General features: G+C 54.5%; 1 protein-coding gene across 1 annotated transcript; it reads right to left on the bottom strand.

The window, feature by feature from the left end:
- Positions 1–1,982: 1,982 nt before the first annotated feature.
- On the bottom strand, positions 1,983–3,938 carry LRP88_12070 (Zn(II)2Cys6 transcription factor domain-containing protein; the record flags this gene model as incomplete). The annotated part of the gene is made up of 6 exons (XM_083248478.1): positions 1,983–2,987; positions 3,039–3,075; positions 3,127–3,354; positions 3,407–3,709; positions 3,767–3,808; positions 3,871–3,938. 6 exons carry the CDS (start codon positions 3,936–3,938, stop codon positions 1,983–1,985), a joined length of 1,683 nt encoding a protein of 560 aa, XP_083095908.1.
- Between the last annotated feature and the right edge of the window lie 15,472 nt (positions 3,939–19,410).

The raw sequence follows: 19,410 nt of genomic DNA, 5'->3' as shown, positions 1-19,410 counted from the left end.
CCGCTCCAAGGGGTGGCTAGGTGTCTGGGTGAGGAGTTGTTATGCTGCTGGCTCTCTGGTGGTGTTGGTTCTGACGCCTTGGATGTTGTGCGTGTGTGTACCAACAGAAAGAAAGAGACGGAGTTGATGGGGTCTGAATTAGCCACGGCTTGAATACAAACTCACCTATCCTACCGCACTTTCTCTGCTTGCTTTATTGTGACGAAGACAATGACCACGAGGGTGATGAGAAGCCCATGAAAGGGATTGCCCTGCTCAAGGTTTCTCATAGACTTCTCCCCCCCAGGCATCACCGAACCCGCAACATTACCGCTCTACCTTCACCCGAAGACGGGACGATAGGACATGCTAGTAACCCAATAGTTTCCCCCTTGTCTAACCCTTAGATGATTCCACACGAGATGAAGCCTTTTCGCCCCAAGTCAGAGAGCATGCCGGTCTCAACCATCTCACACAACCGGTCGCCCAAGTCTGAGCCACTGCATCTCTACTTGTCTGATGCAACCGTCTACCTAATGGAGGCGTGACCAGTGTGCTCACTTTTAAAGTTTAAGGTACGATCATGACCCCTCCCCAGCCCAGGCACAAGGCAGTGAGTGTCAAGAGGGCGTCACCAAGACTCTACCCCACCTCCAACCGTCTTATATTCACACATGTCATTCAGGGTCACTTCATCAGGAACAATATTGTGGCGCGCAATCAGTCGATCGTCAATTAATCTCCCGGCAGATCGTCCTCGAACCGCCATCAGACTTCCAAGTCCTCCTCAGCAGTTCAAAATTCCAGGCGCTGAAAAAAAAAAAAACAATGCAACAGTCTATCCTTATCCTCGCGCGATATCCCTCGCGTATATCATCCTCCTCGTTCCAAAGCGTACATATATCCCATGGCATCTTTCGTAGAGCCAGTTGGTCCCAACATCCGAAATCAGATAAAATCATTGCGAAAAACATCAAAAACATGCTTCTGTCCCGTAGTATCCCTTCGCTGCCGTCAACTCTGCGAAGAGTCGAATCCGGCGCGGCAAAACAAAACCAAAACAAAATCCAAAAACAAAAACAAATCAAGCAATATCAATAAACACAAAACATTATCAAGTGCGCCGAACAAATGCTTTCCCATATCAAATCAAAACAAAAAACTCCCATCAACACCAAGCTTTTTGAGCGCGTTTAAAAACACAAACAACAGTCGCTATGCATTTTGGATACGGTGCTTCCGTCACCGTTGGCGGAGTCCGTAAGGAGTGAATTCTATAACCGATGAAGTCGTCATTAAGTCGTCAGGAAGGAGTGTCTATCGGGTATCATTGGTGGTGTTCAATAAGGAGTGTCGTTTCTTTGCTGGGTATCGTAAGGACCGTGAAAATACGTAGTGTACAGCACATAATAGTGCGAGTTTCGTTCGTGGTAGGGAGCGTAATCTAATCTTGTATCTCAAGGAGCGTCGTAAGGATCCTGAGGCCGGGAGGCCCAGCCCAGATCCAGTTGGTTGTGGTTGTGGTAGCGAGCGTCGAAGGAACGTGGTATACATGGCGTCTGCGTCGATTTCGAAAAAGCAGCGAGCGGGATCAAACATAAAGTCAAAACAAAATCGACGGCAAATTGGCTGAAGCGATTGGAGAGCGAATCAGAGAGCGAGCCGAGAAACGTCAAGTCGCTCGGCGTCGGGCGTTGTCTTCGTAGCTGTGCATCAGGGGGGCCTGCACAAGGGGCGACGGCGGGTGCGGAGCCGAAGACATCGAGGAGGTGTGGCGGTGTCGGGGGAGCGGCGTGCTCGAGGTGACAGGAGACTCGGGGAGTGGAAGCATGCCGAACTGCTCCGAGCTGAGGTACGGAGACGGAGCGCTCGTCAGCGAGGCCATGTAGGGAGATGGGTCCTCTGGAGGCGGGTATGTTGGTGTGGTGGTGTTCATCCTGGGTGGAAACGGTCAATCCCCTATTCTTATTCGCGCAAAAGACCCGGTGGCCGCCTCGAGGAGCCTAAATCCACACGGTCTGGACAGGAGTGACGAACCCGACGCCATAGTTGTGAGGAGAATCGTGCATCGTGGGAGGCCCGCCTTGCAGGGCATTCATGTCCCAGGTGCTGTATTCCTCGGTATCGCTGTACGCAACGGAACCCTCAAAGGTGGACGAAGCTGGACTGTAGGCTCCCGTGTACGCCGGAGACGGAACATTGAGGTACTGCTGCGCTGGGTACGGCGACGAGAGAACCAGAGGGCTCACCGACGAAGGTGGTGGTCCAGACGCATTCAGCATCGGCATCTCCTCAGTGCTGTAGCTGAAGGCAGGGTTCCCATACAGGTACGACTCGTTGCTCGGCATCTCCTCGTGAACAGTGAAGTTGGGAGGGTTGAACTGCGGGAACGACGGAGTCCTCTCCGGGTGCAGCCAGCCCATTCGCGATCGGAACTCACTGATAGTGTCAATGGGGAACTCCATGAGCGTGAGAGGCGTCTGGAGCTCGCCCCTGGCACCAGAGACATTGATGGACATGAGACGCCGAGCAATTTCCTCAACGGGAGAGATGGACAGACTGCCAAAGTAGGCAGCACCAATCTCAGGGAAGAGTCGCTCCATGAGGAGGGCCACAGTGTACAGATGAGCAATGACGACCAGCGAGTTGGGGGAGCCATGGTAGTTCTGCAGGTAGTTCACGGGCATCCAGAAGAGCCAGGTCCGCAGCGGCCGGAGCCTCTCAAACTGCTGAGCAATCGAGAGCGTGGGGCTGATCTTGCGAGAACCACGGAGAAAGCCAATGAGATGCTGGATCTGAGTGGTGTCCTCCTTGTGGTGCTTGAGATGAGCCTCCACCTTCTGAACCTGCTCGAGCGTGCGCTGGAAAGCCTCAAGATCCTCGGGTCGCGGCTGGCTGGGACGGTGGTCCTGTCCAGGGGAGGGCGGAGCCGTGGGAAAGGTGCTGCTCTCGGCGATGAAGTCTCCAAACTGGGATTCGTGCTTCCAAGCGTCCATTGCGTCGATCACCTGCAAGCAAGTCAGAGCTGTTTCGGGTTATTTCGAGGTTTGGTTACTCACCGAGGAGGTGCCCTGCATCAGCTGTGTCCAGCTGCGCCTAATCATTGTGTGAGCCGCCGTCACAAACTGCAGAATCTACAATACTTACCAGTCGGTGGCTTGCCAGGAGAGCACAAGAGACGCAGCCAGAATGGCGTCGGACGTCTCTCGAGAAAAGGAGCCAATGGCCTCCTGCAGACCCTTGAGAGCAATGCCTCGATGTTCATAAGCCAGGCTGCCGACCAGAGGGCAGTCGGTGAGGAAGGCAATATGCATGGCGGAAAAGGCGAGCAGAGCATGCATCACGTAGGGGGTTGTGGCGCCGATTCGGAGGAGACTAGACCAATATTAGCATCCATCAACGCATGATTCAGATCTGTGCGACCTACGTTGGAATGTGACGAGTCCAGAGGGTGAAGTTATTCGCATCGATGGTGGCCAGCTGGTAGTACAAGGTGGCGACGTGGTAAATCAATCGGAGGTCTTCGAGCGAATAGAGATGGGGCATGGGAGCCGGATACAGACCAAGGCTCGGGAGCGGGAAGATTCCCGTCCTCTGCCACTCGGCGATGGCGGCTTCGATCTGGGGCGTCCACATGAGGTCGGGCTTGTCGGGAGTGGTAGATCGCTCAGCATCGGGAACCTGCACATCGTTGTACGGGCATCGGATCTTGTGCTTGGTGCAGTTGCGACTACGGTATGGTCAGCAAGGGAGGCTGCATCGAGATGCCGTTTTGGAACCAACTCACCATTGAGGGAAGTTCTCGTCACAGCGGATGTGTCGGCGTTTGCTGCAGAGAAGCCGTTAGGGTGAAACTGTGCAGAACCATATTTCCACTTCAATGAAGCTTACCAGGTGTCACAGCCCTTGCGGGACTTGGTGTGGCTGCGGCGAGGAGGACCACCACCGGGACCAGCCATTGTGAAAGTGATGAAGGTGAAAGTGTAGCGAAAGACCTGTCGAGGTTGTAAGAAACAACACAGTCACTCAAGATGGGAGTCAAGGGACGTACGCGGTGTCCACAAAGGCAAGCCTGTGGACGGGTAGCGAGCGTTGGAGAGACAAGGGCGCAATTGGCGATCTACCCAGTCAAGTTGCTTCTGGAAACCGACTTGAGGCAATCAAGTCAAGGGTATTCCGGAGAAGAGATCTGCGAAGATCGGAACACTCAGGGAAGAATGGATAGCAGTTCGAGAGCTGGTGGACTTGATGAGCTAGGCTCGGGTGCAAGTCGAGGAACCAAGCTGATACGGAGGCAATTCCAAGTTTCTAGCGTGACTGGAATGCTCGAGGAGCTCTACGAAGCTGCGGCGATCTCGGCTAGATGAGCTGGATAGGGAATCTCAAAAAAACTCGGTATCGTAGTCTGCCAGGTTGCCCGTGTCCAAGTCTTCCTTCTTGTCCGTGATTGGTGGTAGCGATCGAATGGTTGGTGGCTTTGTTTGATTTTCTTTCCTTTTCAAGACAGCTTGATGCGGATTCAGGGAAGCGAGCGTAGATATGCAGAGACAAAGATATCAACTACACGCGGGGCCGAGGGCGAGGGCGAGCCGGGGGTGATGAGGGCTGCAGATTTTGGAGAGCTCGTATTACTTGGAGACGAGACGGCAATCCGTTTGGCAGGTCAAGTTCGGGGCCGGGGTGTGCGTTTTAGCGTGGTTCTTGTCCTTATCTGTCGATTGGTCTTTGCACAGAGCGATTGTTCCTTTGTTAACGATCCACAGCGGGAAGCGACTGAATACCCCAAGATATTGGGGAAAAGGTATCGTTGGTTGAAAAGAAGAAGGGGTCGTTGAAAACCCAAAGCACCAGTAAAAAAAGCGAGTGACAGGAGTCGACGAGGACTTCCTAAGAGAGTTGGGGGAGGTGAGGAGGGAGGAAAGCGAACGTGTTGTTGGTTTGGAGAGACGTTGATGGTGGTTGATGGAGTTGACCAAAAAGGAATCGAAGAGGGGATCTGGGAAGGAGCTGGGGAGGGAGGCTTTGTTAAATACAAGCAGGCACCGGGGAGGAGCGGCCGGGGGAGGAGCAACCGGGGGGGTAAGAGTGGGAGTGTGAGTGTGAGGATGCGGATATGGATGTGGATGCGGTGCCGGGGAGTGGGAAGGAACCTTGGGGGGAAGGCTGTGTAAGGTCAGGCAGGTACGTTTTCTGTGTGCCAGAGTAAGAGGGTGCCATGTGCGTGCTTTGGGGGGGGGGGGGAGAGAAGTGTGTGAGCAGGTGCCAGACAAGACCCAAAAAGAGACACCCGACGCACACCCACCAGCGGAAGCAGCACCACCACCAGAAAACAGCGTCAATCACTCCAAAGCAAAGCGTGAGAATGAGCCCAGGGGAGTGTCAAGACCAGAGGCTGGCATGGCAGGCGAGCTCGGGCTAGCTAGGGCCAAGGTCACTTGTGGATTGTGGAGTGCGGGCTCCGGGACTACGGCAGCGGCAGCAATGGATGGATCCCCCATGAATCGGACGCTGACCCATGGTCCATGGCCATGAACCCCGAGCGAGCAGAACAGAGCACATCTGGGCTGTACTGTATCATTGTTCCGCGTTGGGCCACAGAAGGAGAACAAGCACGCTAGGATGGGGGGGCGTGCCCGGTGCCACAGGTGCAACAGGGGGGGCGCTCTGTAGCCTCATCAGAAAGGGCCGTTGTCTCCAAAAGGTCCCTTGGCTGGGCATCTGTCATAGTCGTCGACCATCCCCGTCCCCATCCATCCTCCACCCATGCGTGCGGGTTTGCTGGGAATGGGGACGGACGGTATGGGTGTGTCTGTTCATCACAGACCATAACCTTAGTAACAGCCCAGGCCAGGACAGGATGGGGGAGGGAGGGGGTGCGTGAGGATTCTGGCAGTAGCTCAGCCAAGCTAAGCGGGCATGTTAATGTCGTCGGATCAGTTTGGAGATGGATGTTACTGCTTGCTACTGTACGGCTCCCGCAAGCCAAGGCAAGGTAAGGCAAGGTAGGACGGATCCATACCTGAGGATAGCATCGATCCATACCATGCCCTCTGCTGTGTGCTATTTTGGGGAGCAGAAGATTGGGGATGAGCTATTGGGCAGCCGGGCTGGCTTGCTGGCTGGCTTGTGCTCTGCTGGCTCGTTGTCTGGTTCTACAGGACCACCGAGACGGTAATGCTTGGACTGGACGTGGACGGACGGCATGATGAGGGCCGGATGTGGGCTGTCCTCCGCTTCTTCTGTCCACCGCCGCTCCAGCCGGTGGGTGGTGGTGGCGGGAAGGAAAACCAGCCCAGCCCAGCCCAGCCCAGCCCTGGCTCAGAGGGGAGGGGAACAAGGCAAATGCAAATACAGAGGACTACAGTGGCGGGCGGGCACCCTCCAGAGCCTGTTTAGAGCCATCTCCAGTGGGCTGGGTTGGGGCGACAGGACGGGAGGGTCAGCGGACAGGCCGGCATCTGCAGCAAACAGCAGACTGACTGACCAGAGGCGAGTGAGGGCCATGAGACGCGGGAGCAGAAGCAAAAAAGCGGCGGCCGAGGTAACCTCTAGGTGGAGGGCATGACGCACATGGCTAGGGCCAAGGGGGATGGATCCAAATGTCATGGATGAATGATAGTGCCCGTTTCTGTTCTGCGACCGCCGGGGGGGACCAGAGTCGCAGAAGCTGAGAGTTGAAGAGAAAGCATTGGTAAAAACTGCGAGCGAGTGAAGCGAATGGAAGCCAAGCCAAGCCCACGACAAGACGGGCAGGCGGGCAGGCAGTCAGCGAACGGGTTCAGTTGGTAGGTGCGTGCTATCGGTCGGACAGACTCCCCAGGCAAAGCAGAGCGAAGCAAAGCAAAGCAGAGCTGCTGCGAGCGGGTGGGTGACAAAAACCCTACGTAACTGAGTAAAAATAACTTTTCGAGTCCGTGCTCGTTCTTCCATCCCAGGGTCGTCAGGTCGTTGTCGTCAAAAGCCGCCCGCTCCTTTTGCTCCAACGCCGTCAGTCGGGGCCTTAGTAAGGCAGGCTGGCTGGTCGGGTTCACGGCTCACTGCGGTATTCTGACCATTCTATTCGTCCGTCGGCCGCGGGGGCCGGCCATTTCTGGCAGATGATTGGGCTGTGGTTCGCCGAATGGCCAAGAGGGCGCTGTTGGCGGGCTCTTACGGCGGCGGTGGAGGGACGGTGGGCGGTGGGGATGCGTCACGGACGGACAAACCGGGGCCGGTAGTTGAGCTTGAGGCCATGGAGGCCAGGCCCTGACCCTTGAGGTCTCTCCAGGCCAGCCTCATCTCATCCAATGCCTCAGGCGGTCCAAGGCTAAGGCTGGGGTTCACTGCACCGCATCGCATCGCATAGCGTCCAATCCCTCCAAGCGCCATCTCACAGTGGCGGAATCGCTCCAGAAGCGGCGCAGAAGAGAGATGTGAGGCTTGATTTGAGATGGAGATTTGGAGAAGGCGCATCTAAAAAAGGCACTGCCCTAACTGCAGCTGGTAAAGTCGTGGACGAGAGACGCTGGAACGTTACCTATGGCCCACCGTCATGGCCGCACGAATGCTTCTAGTTCAGGGCCCTTCTTTGCTTTGGTTCGCTTTCCCAGCGCTTTGGTCTGCGTTGCTTTGCGTCGCCTTGCCTTGCCTCGCAGCTGAGACATGGAACAAATGGCCACTCAGACGGCCCAGAGGGCAAATGGCCTCAAGTTTTGCACCCGCCGTGCCGTGCATCGCAGCGCCGCCCAGCGCATTGATCATTATTAGCAGCATCATGACATCCGTCCATTCCATCCTTCCATCGCTGACGGCCGTCCTCGACTTCTGCATCCTGGCCCCAAGGTAGCAGTAGCAGTAGCCGTACAGCAGCATCAAAGAGGGCTATGCTCGTTCCCTTCTCGGGCCTGTCTATCTGTCTCATCCATCCTTCTGGGAGCGTCATCATTCCTCATCACTCATCACCCTTTCCTTTGTCACCCCCTCTCCACTCTCCCATCAGCACTTCTCTGTCCAACCCTACCAAGATGGCTGGGCTGTCTGTGACGTTGGCCTCGACGTGCCTGGACGGGACAACGTCGGGTGCGCTAAGCAGTACTGTACAGTAGATCGTTCGCCCGCTTCAGCCGGCCCTTGCCCTGGTCAATTCTGTGAGGGCTTCCATCTGAATGTAATGTCTTCGACACACCCAACCTTCCTGGTCCTGGTGCGGTGCCACGGCCGACCGGGTCCCCGGGCCTTTGGCGGCCGAGGTGTGTGCCCCGAGGCTCCAGCTAACACCTCGTAGGGCAGAAGACAGAGAAAGGAGCGGAGCATTGAGCGCAATGAGGGTCGTTGGTCGAGAAAGTATGCTCTCCACCATCATGGTGAGGTTATCTCCAACCGCGACATCGGCCATGACATAACAGCGCTCTTTTCTTTTTGGCGGTATCTCCCATCCCTGCGTGTGCCATGCCTGCAGTCTGCACGCAACTTGACTGGGCGACGAGGTTGGTCACTGGCATTTCAGCACGGATGATCGGGGACAGCTGCAAATCATCTGATGCTAGGACGGGTTTTGCTCCCCATGATCATGATTCCCCCAACCTCGACGGGCCTATTCCTATTCCCTCCTCTCTTGGTCTCCCTCCGTCTCCTCTTGCCCCTTCGGACTCGGGTTCCCGAGCATGGGAATTGATACTACCGTGGTGTCCGTGCTAATGGCCCAGATCCAACCACCAACCTTGAGGGTTTTCGCATTCGGGGTCAGTCGGCCGGGGGGAATGGTAATATTATGTCTGCCATACCTCGGCCTCTTCCTCATTTGCTCGCCTTTTTTTGCCCAGCACCCTTGCTCTGGACATGACATGGAGGTGACAGTTATGCCCGTTTATGGCAAGCAAATTGAGCTGTCACAGGATGCCGCAGCGTCCCAATAGCGCAACAAAGGTGTCGAAATCGAACGTTCCGTACGAATCACGTTGAGCGCGCCGTTGCGTCTTACAGATACTGACCGGTGATCTGCAATCTGCACAAAAATAGCCGACCTCCCTCTGCACCCTGCAAACCCGCCAGAGCAGACTACCCAACTCCCTTGGGAAAAGGGCCAAGTGCCAAGCAGCATAACATGCACCTGTCCAGCTGTCCTCGGCATTAAGTGGGCGAGGGTCGGTGGGAAATCTGAGGCCGGCACGGAGCCCTCGGCGGGTGAGGCATGAGACATAAAAAAATAACGGCCGGGGGCAAACGGAACATGATGGAGAAACGCGGGCTGACGACTCGTCCGAATGGAGCGGAAACAAGGTTGGAGACAAGTGCTTGGCATTCCAAGGCCCCTGGGTGTTCCTCGTCAACCGAATCCTTTGAACCTTGTATGAGATTCGACATGCTTCAGATTGATTAGGCCCAAGGCTTCTCAGAAAACTACTAGAACTGGCATGGAAGGCAGCCAATGACAGCTATGTCAAGGCTGGGCATCCATGCCTAGGATGAACAAAGATGCTTTGCTAGTCTATTATAACTGGCCCAGGCTCGAAGAGCACTTGTTCATCCCACTCGGCATGTAATTAGAATCACAGTGTCATTGACAACCGCCTCAACAGAGTTTTCATCGGCTCTGGAATACTGCCCGAGCAACCGATCTCAGCGCACACAAAGGCCGTGTACCCCGAGTCACTTGCGCCTAGAAGATGTCCTGCAGGTTCCCGGCTTGGAGCCAGCTACGACTGATTCCGCTGGCGGGTTGCTCAGCCCGGGTTGGGCTGTTGGCCGTGGCGGCCGATGCCCTATCGGGGACCGGATGTGGTGCGGGCGCCTCACCGGCGCGGTTCAATTCAGGCACGCGATTAATTACCAAGCCCCGTTACTCAATGGGGAAAGGACTCGCCGGGGCACTGGCAAATTGATCGGACTTGTTCGAATCAATATCCTTTTCCAGGGTCATTTCGTTAATCAGCAAGACACGAGCATTCTCATCACATTTAGCCTTTGGCAGGATCTAGCACGGAAGCACGGAGCCATAAGGCGATCTCCGGCAGTTTCGGTATCCCAGACGATCTTCTTTTTGATGTGCTGTCACAGCCTTCTCTTTAGGTTTGAGGCTGTCAACGATGTTACAGAGGACGCGCGTGATAGCACACGCCCATGCCCATGCAAGGTCTCCCCGGTGAAGGAAAGTGCAAGTTTCTTCCAAAAAAGCAATTCCCGCTGATTTCTTCCAAAACAGCGACCAAAAACAATGAGGCTGGGCAAGGGACAGGGAGTGTCAACGCTTGTCAGTCATGAAGCATCTTATCACTTACAAACTGGGACAAAAATAGACTAGGCAGGTTACCTAGTCCACCTCAACGTTGATGGGATGGGGGAAGGCAGGGTCTGCCCTGGGCTCCGTCAACGGATGGAGCATGCAGCTGGAGAGCTCCTGCCCTGCCTTGGGTACAGGCGCATTCTCTCTCATGCGAAAGGAAGCAACGCCCTGCCAAGGTGCCTTCCGACTTTGCATCTCCTCAGACCCAATCCCATCGACGGCTGCCATGTGATGTTCACCCACGAGGAGTGCATCCCATGCATTGAGCCAACCAGCTCCTCCACTCCTTCAACGATGGTCTCGTCGACTCATCATCATCATCACCACCATCGCCATCACATCTGATGGAATCTGAGTCCACATCGCCGCCACTTACACCGCTCTCCCCGATCCCCTTAGTACAGCAGCCCAACAAGACGCCTATCACCTCGGCACCAATGCGCAATACTCCAATCAGGCCAAGCGTGGGATGCAGAAGGCAGTCTCGCACAGAAACTCAATGATCAGCAGGTTCCTGGCACCGGCCTGTGAGCCACGAGCACATTTTGTCCTGTGCAACCTCGACCGTCCCGAAGTCGCACACGCCCGGCAATCAGGTCCCAATCATCCATGTCCATCTCCATGCTCCATCCTTGGCCGTCCCATTCCCCCATTGCGGTCACTTTCCGTCAAGGGATGGGGCCATTCAGAAAATCGGCGGCCCGGAAGAGTCCATCTCGCAGATGTAACCGGCTTTTTCCAGTGTCATTTCCGTGCGCCAGCAGTCCAAAAGTCGCCGGGTCAGTGGTGTCTCCTCCCTGTGCGTCATAGAATCGGGTTCTATTAGTCGTGGTCAACGGGGGACAAACCTCAATGAGGACAACCCAAGGTCGGCCAAGAGAAGCTATGGACGCCGCCGTCCGTCACCCTGGCCACCGTCGAGTTTCCCTTCTTGAACCTCCAACTGATTCATGTCGTGGTCTAGATGCCCTCCGGCCCCCATAACTCGCCTCTAGCTCTCCCGAGCCCAGCCTTCCGGCCCGTGGGTGGAGCGAACCGCTCCAGGTGCCGAGCTTGAGCAGACGTTCTGCTGCAAAGACCAGACGAAGAATGGACTAAGCCAGCTTAATCTCTTCACGGACCACAACTTCAGAGCGAGCCATGACCTCACACTCCGCGGCCGCCCTCAGATGGGACGGTTTCATCACATGGACAGCTCTTTTCTTCTTTGGGTCCTGGTTCTCCGCCCTAGGTCCCACAGCTGAAACCAGCCCTCAAGTTGGCCGATGACTAACAAGCGGTCATCAAACTCGTTTGCCGCTCCATGAATCCATCTCGGCCGACATATCGTCGACTGCCACCTGCCATTGGCTGCGCAAGGGCCCAAGGCCGAAAAATTGAAGACTCGACGTTGAGAAAATATGGCCATTCTTTGAGATCGCCCCAGGTTTTTGGCCTAGTCCTGCCGCTATGAGGTCATATGCCAAGAGGCTATGAATATTCGCACTCGCCATTCTCCGAGGGTTCTTCCATCCTCAACTGCGTGCGCCGGCCTTGCCGATAGCGCCCTCAGACATGCCCTTACCTCGAGTGGATCATGTCTGAAAAGTATCTGAGACAAACGGACGTCAAGACTTGCCATGTCTCAAAGGGGGCAGGCCAATCCGCGGCAAGGTGTTTTGGACGCGGCCGATGGAATATTCTCTTGTCTCTTTGCACCTGCCACCGGAGATGTTGAAACGGCATTAAGCCAATGCTGCTGTCCAAAGGTTGTCTGGACGCGACAGGGACCCCTGCCCCTGGATCAGATCTGATTCACAGGCCTCTGACGCTTCTGTTTGGCTGAAACCGCAAACCTCGTGTCCCAAAATGGGATTCTCCCTGCCAACCCTGACCCATGTCGAACTAGAGATAGGGCATTTCGCCAATTGCCCATCAGAACCTGGGCCATAATTCGTTCGTGCCATGACCATGACACTAGGATCCCAGGCGCCCACGTTGCACCAACGGCTCAACTTCACCACCATTCTTAGACAGGACGCTCCCATTTATGGAACTTCTTGTTCACATCGTGGGATCAAGAGGTTTCATCCCTGCATTCGCTTACTCCCTTGTCATCCAGGTGCTCAATACGGAAGCTTGCAACAACTCGGGCATGCTCGTTTCCGCTCAGCTCAACAAATGTTCACGATACCTTCACACGCTCAACCTGGCTAGGGAGGCTGGTCGCTTGCTGGTTGAGGTGGGGACGCTAGGGCCTGACTCGAGCAAGAAGCATTCCAAATTACACAAAGTCGATAGTGCTCTCTGCGTTATCAACGTTGTGGCCGGCCTCCTGGTCTATTCGGTTCAGATTTGCGGTGGCCCAGGCATAAGGACAGATCAAATCGTGTTAGATCTCTCTCCTATGCTGCTGAGGCTGGCAACGACGTGCAGGCTGCGGCTAGGGCATGGCTCTTTGCCGCAATCAGCACTAGCGCGTTGCTATTCTTAAAAGTTCGCCATGAGTTCATCTTCTAGCCGTCAGCCAGAAGCAGCGGGCATGGGGAATTGGCCATGACCTCTTCCAATCGACTCGACCCATGAGGGACCCTAGACATTCCAGTCTGAGCTCCCCCACGAGAAACAGACAGCGGAAGCGGTGAGGTTGGGTCGGCTAAGGGCTCTGGCGTGCCTGGAAAGCTGAAATTGTGCATCGCACCACCTGTCTCAGAAGACGCTAATGAAGCACGTCCCGTGTAGCTGGGAGGGACAGGGAGATCGAGATGCAGACAGACCGATGATCGCTTCGGGGACCCGCGCCGGACTGGTTGCTCCAACAATCACAGCGACGTGACTATCATGGGATGTGGACGGTCCCTGGTCGTGGTCCATCACCCCACCGCACGCCCAATCTACTTTGGGGGTATCAAGCAGCGAGCGCCTTTCCTTTCTGCCAGTCCAAACCCAGAGGCCGGTTAAAGAGCACCTTGAAGCACGCTCTATCTCATCGGCCCATCCCATCCCATGCAAGCTCGCGCTGCGGGGAATGCTCGACTCGGCTCAACATTACCACGCCGTTGGACCTCGAGCGTGGTTACGATTCGCCTGAAGCGGACGGGGAGGTCGGGATAAGACGATAGGCCCCCGCATGGATCCGCAGGTCTGCCGAGAGGGCGAGGGTCTCGAGCTTGATCAGCATTTTCAAAATTGCGCACGACAAAAAGTCCCTACACCACCCCGCCTCTGATGGCCCCCTGGGATGAGAAGGAAGAAGATGCGTGAAGCTACTTACCCTTGCATAGAGGGAAAAGAAGAATTCAACGGTCGGTGGTTAGGTCTTGTACAGACACGGCAGCTCAACGCATGAACCCACGGTGACGAAATACCTGCGAGACCTCAGATGCCGGGTCTCTTGGCCTTGCTCTGATTCGCCCTGGCTTGGCCACGAGGGTCGGCCCCGCGAGGCATTTTATTTATAGAACTTCCTGTTTTGGACATCTTCTTTTCCCAACACGCCAGAATGCCATGCCATATCCTCTAGCGTTCGGAGCCGAGGCATGGAGAAGTGTTGATCATGACCATGGATTTTCTGTCAAAAACCTCCCTCTTGTTGCATGCCAACCCAACCCGCCGAAGCGAGGGGGGTTGGGATGGATCGGGGACTGTGTCAAGAGGCAATTATTGCAACAAGAGATTTTCAGGGCGACCCCCTTCACACCCACTCTCATCTCCATGAGTCTTTTGAACATGCAGAGATTGGCGACTTGGCCGAAACCTGACGGAGCAACGCAGCGCAACTCGCAAGCCGCACCGCTTTGTTGGTCTGGCTGCGTATGCAGACCCATGGCATCTGTGTTTCTTTTTCTTTGTCGCTCACCTTCACCGTCGCAGAGCTATGAGCTCGGGCGCAGCAGGAATGCGTCTGTAGTGTCCGCTAACCCGTCAGCGAGAATGAGACATTAGTGCATCCAAGGAGAGGCCTTTATTGATGGTCAAACCGCAACGGGTGCGTTAGACCGCCTAGACAAGAGCTCATCGGTCAGGTTGGAGGCGGTGCTCTTGGGGTGTGTAACACATCATGTTGTCACAGTTCAGAAAAAATCTCCGGATGGCATGGAGTTGGGCGCGCCCAGTCAGTCGGTCAGTCAGTGCAGCGCCCTCAAAGCTGAGTGCTCCAGAGCCAGTCGGGTCCGCGCAGCGATCACAGACATGATCACCATCTCAGCTGTGCTGTAACTGTCTAGGGAGGACATGTCATGTGGTCTTCCTTGTTGATCGACATCGCTTGTCGGGCGGTTTGTTGCTCCCGTCTCGCGTCATCGCTTATTGACTCTAGCTGAGCTGAACTTGGAGGACAAGCAAACATGGACGACTGACGTTACGAGTACGGATGGCATCGAGTGAGAAGTCATCATGGCTGATCTGAGGGCATACCTCACAGACTCAGGCACCAAACTGCAGTTCGCCGATCTTGCCTCTACTGTACAATTCATCATGTTTCGCAAGCGTGGAGAAATTAATTTGGGCATCGACGTGGGCAGACCGTATCAGATCTGCGGCAGTGTCCCTCACTTGGGGCCAAATGGGTGTTCCCAAGGAGAGGCCGACTTGCGCACCAATCGATTTGCAGAAGAGAACTAGGCGGTGCTGATCGAGTCAACACCGGGTTCATGAAGCCATCAAGAGTGCATTTCGGAGATGTTGAGTTGGCCGTCGACTCGTGCAGGCTAACGAGGCCCGTCATGAGTGCAGCTCGCGAATCATGAGCCATGAGCATGACGATGGGTCTGGTCAGCCAGTGAGATGACCAGCAGGCAATGACATAGTTGCATTTGTTTGTTCTATTAACAGCTTTTTCAGGGTCCTCACGACGACGAACTCCTCGAGCAAGGGTCTCTTAATGGCTTACAGTAACGTATCATTCCCAGATCTGAGTGCTGACTCGTCTGGCTGAAGCCACCCAAGAGGAGCCAGGGTTGCGGGCCGACGACAACTGCATGGCGGCATGGCACGCGACGGTGGCGCCTGACCAAACTCAACCAAGCGTGCAGTGTAGTGTGGTGCAAAGAGAGTTGCTCCAGGATTTCGAAGACTTGTTTGATCAACCTCTGACACCGAAGACTGTCCCAGGGTGGCGGGTCAGGTCAGATCAAGACAAATGGCCAGTTGAGCACCAATTCTATCCAGCACCAACTGGACCACGCGTCAGAGTGCAAACCCTGGCCTAACCGTAGCGGGCGAATGATGGCGAGAGGCTTGGCCCTGACAGGCGGACTGTCCGCCGGAGCAACGAACGGGCCATCTTCACAGGGACTTTTTACTGTCTGTCTGTCTCTGCCACTGTCACTGTCACTGTCCCCAGCCGCGCCAGCCCCGTAAGGTTCGCCTGAGAGCCCACCCGTTACGGACCAGCCACTGAGGTTGAGGGCGATGTTCTGGACCGGGCGATTACTCGCAGGGCGTCGGCGCCCTGCCGACAGGGCCAAGGGACAGGGGGGCAAGGGGCATGGAGCCAGGATGGGGAAGATGGAGCCCGCGGTGGGCCAAGCAGCGTCCAGCAGGCAGGGTGGCTATGCTATTAATGGTGACGTGAACAGGGGCCATGCATCACCGCCAAGACAGCCGTGCATTGAAGTCCCCGGCCTCCGACGACCACCGACGTACCTAGTGCCAAAGCTTAAACGGCACAGCAGCAATGCTCCATCTGCTGGCTGCTATTTTATGTGCTGTGCTGTGCGGCGCTGCTTGCTGGGCTGATGGTTCATGCGCCTGGGCTTGAGCTGGACTGGGACTGTCCGCGATGGATGAAGCCATCTTTAATGGCTTGGGAGTCAGCTCCTGTCGGGCCGAAGCGGGTATTTTCTCCGCCCATTCTGTGCTGGCTGCTTGACTATGACGTCGGCGGAAGAAGGGAGTGTCCGTTTCAACGGTTGTGTCGATGAACGATGAACGAGATGGTATGTCTACACACTACGGCGTTATACCTACCACCACTCCGTCAGCCTCATGTGGAACCACGTGCAGGCCTAGAGACCGGCAAGCCCGTCGTCATGCAACTATCTTCTCCGATCCAAGGGACCGGACTTGCTCGCAGGACCTTGACGGCGGCATCCCACATCCAGACGGGTCGATGCGCCGAAGCGGAGGCATGGTCTGGCCTCTCTGGCTGGTAGAGTGCTGTCGAGGTGAGGTGGCTTACTTTCAAGATAATAATAGCCTTCCAACCGACAGCCCTGGTCCTCGGAAGACCCCTATTTTCTGCACATTCCCGCCACCAGACCAGGAAGTCAAAGGATCTGTATCCGGGGGCCGTTAAGGGTCTTTGATGGGACGGGGCCCTCCCTCGGCCCAGGAGGAGATTCGTTCCCTCGCTCGGTGGGATCGATGACCAGCAGGGGCACAACTTTGAAGAGACGCTTGTCGACGAAAGACTAGCTGCTTGCGGGGGGCGTGAGAGATTCCCGGATGGCCTGGCCGGTTTCATGGCGGGTTGATATCAGATCATTCTCTGGCTCTGGCACATTTGACTTGACATCCATGACATGCATCCGTCCCGCCGGTTCGTTTCGCCACAAAAGTTCCCCGGGGACAGAAGCTTCTCGGGGCCTCCGTTTGGCTGTCACTTCGTCTCATCGGCGTATTGACCCGCGCCCTGGAATTAGGATCGCCTCAGCCTTTGTGTTTGAGGTCTCGATATGGCTCCAGTACCCCAACTTTTTTGTCACAGATTTGCGTGAGCATACTAATGCCATGCATGCATCTGGTCTGAAGCGTGCCATATGCCTGACGTCTGCTTTGCTTCACTTCACACCTCTGGTCCCTCTACGACTGGAGTATGTCATTCACGCCCTAAGTTTCACTTTTCCTATTTTTCCGGATCCTGAATTACTCGTTCTGCCTTTACCCCTTGGAATTGAATCGTTAATTGCTCAAAGTCATTTCCCTTGCAAAGGGGTTCGTGAAGCTATTCCCCGCCGCGATGGGTCTCGTCTATGGAGGTGACGACAACTCGTCACTTACACCCTCAACAATGCCCATTACCCCTTTTCATCTTTCCAATTGTGGTTGGACATGTTCCACGTTGCAAGAATGCTAATTCAGTCTGCCTGTTGCTATACGACTCTTGCTGATGTTCGTATAGACCGCGGCGCTTCTCAACCTTGGTAGCTAAACGAGTGGTAGGGAGTGTTTGATATCCTCGGCCCCTTTTCCAGTCGCCAGACTGCTCAGCGCGGCCGTTGAGGCTTGGCTGCCTCTCTCGATGTGTTGGTCCAATATCGCGAGCGTGCTAAGCGCCGGCGGTTGCTGTCGCTGCGAGTTGGTTTGTTGCAGAGGTCCAACGTCTGGAGATGCATGATTGAAACTCCACAACCAGACTTTTGCGCTGGAAACGCGATTCTACTTTTATCGAGCTTTACGCGCTTGTTTTGGCGTGTTTTGCATGTTTCTGTGGAATTTTTGGCCCGTCTAGGCCAGTTTGATGAAAACCTCGTATTCCTATTCAAACCATTGCCAGCCATGTCCACACCTTCAGGAATAGCTCTGCGATTCAAGTGAGATTGGCAGAACTGATAGGTGACGGGACTAAAAGACGTCATTAACGTATGTTCTCAGAGACAGGACTAACGGGTTCTTTTCCGCGTCTTTTGATAGCTTCATGTTGGGCTTCTTCTGGTGCGCTGGTTTTGGGCGCGCGTCTGCAAGGATTGACGATCGCAATGGGCTACAAGTATTGGATGGGTGGGCTCTCTCAGTGGGTTCTATTACCATTTTCTAGTCCGTCGTCTCTTGGACTTGTGCGGATGTGATCAAGATTGCATTAGGTTGATGTAATGGCGTGGTTCCGCGTGGGTGATGTCGTCGTTGGTTCCTTGGTCAACCGGTTTAGTTCCAGGGGGTAAGAAGCACCATGAGGGTTTTACAGACTTCGGATATGCTGGAAATTGGCAAAAGATGATTAATCTGCGTTTCTTTCATCTTATAAATCAGGTTTTGATGCCGTTAGTGTGATGATATTGGCGTTCCTTGCTCCTGTGCCTGGCACTCTAGACGAGAAAGGGGGAATGGGTAACTATAGCCGACAAGAACAAATGGAAAATCGGTCTCAGGCTTGGATTTATCTCAATCTCGGCTCTACTGGAAAGTTCTATGGACTGCATTCCCCCTGGTGTGCTCACTAGAAGCTTATCTTCTTTGTTGGTCCTGACCGTCACTCCATAGCTTGACAGACGTTCCAGCGTCTCGACGGTCTTTTTGATGCAGTTTAGGATAGCGATCCATTCTAAACTGGACTTCTGGTATTTAAATAACAAATATGAAATATGTCATGGAGGCTAGGTAGTCCTATTGCCCGGCTGGGATGCGAATCTTGTTGTTTGGGTGTTGATCATCAGTATGGCTTCATGAAAGGCTACTAGTCACAATAGCGAAGAGGGCGGGCCGATGGCCGTTTCAATGAAGTTTTTTTATTCTCCATATGACTTTAAGTATTGAAATAACAAATATTTAATATCCCAGGTAGGCTAGGTGGCCTCATTGTCTAGTTGGGATCTGAATCTTAGTGTTGAGGTAATGATCATTTTTACGGCTTCAAGAGAGGCCACTAGCTACAATAACGAAGAATACGGGCAAGTCCTCCGCCGCAGGCAGAAGAAAGACTTTAAAAAAACGGCCACTGTGTTGGCATTGGGATATGATGCTATAAGGTGTTGATAATGTGTTCTTTGTTATGGTTGAAGCCCGGCCTTTGATGGGTTAACTGAGCCAGAAGACCGAAGAAGACGGGCTCTCGGTTGTTGCTATAAAATTCAGAATGAAAATTAATTCATTATAGGGCTTTATATATTAAAATAAATAATTGTGTAATTCCTCAAGGCGTGCACGCAGTCTCAATGTCTAATCGGGATGTGAATCTTGGTGTTTTAGTATTGGCCATCATTACGGCTTCAACAGAGATCATCAACCACTGCAACAGATGGTACAGGTGTAGACTCACAATAGAATTCGAACAGTGTCGTAAAACACAATAACATAGATATCATTACACTTCGGTGGTGGCAGCTAAATCTGGGCTACAATGTGTTGCTGGGCTACCCTATACCCCAACGAGATTGTCCCATTTGCGCCTGGAGAGACAACGAGTATCATCAATTTTGAACTATCGGATCAATGAGAGTAATGCGGATACAAAGATTGTCAAGTTCAACTCG

Source organism: Fusarium phalaenopsidis (assembly GCF_050370095.1).
Source record: "Fusarium phalaenopsidis strain FUZ10S chromosome Unknown contig_32316, whole genome shotgun sequence".
Classification (NCBI taxonomy): Eukaryota; Fungi; Ascomycota; class Sordariomycetes; order Hypocreales; family Nectriaceae; genus Fusarium; species Fusarium phalaenopsidis.
The sequence above is the reverse complement of the archived record's forward strand: the minus strand, read 5'-3'. Positions and strand labels throughout refer to the sequence as shown.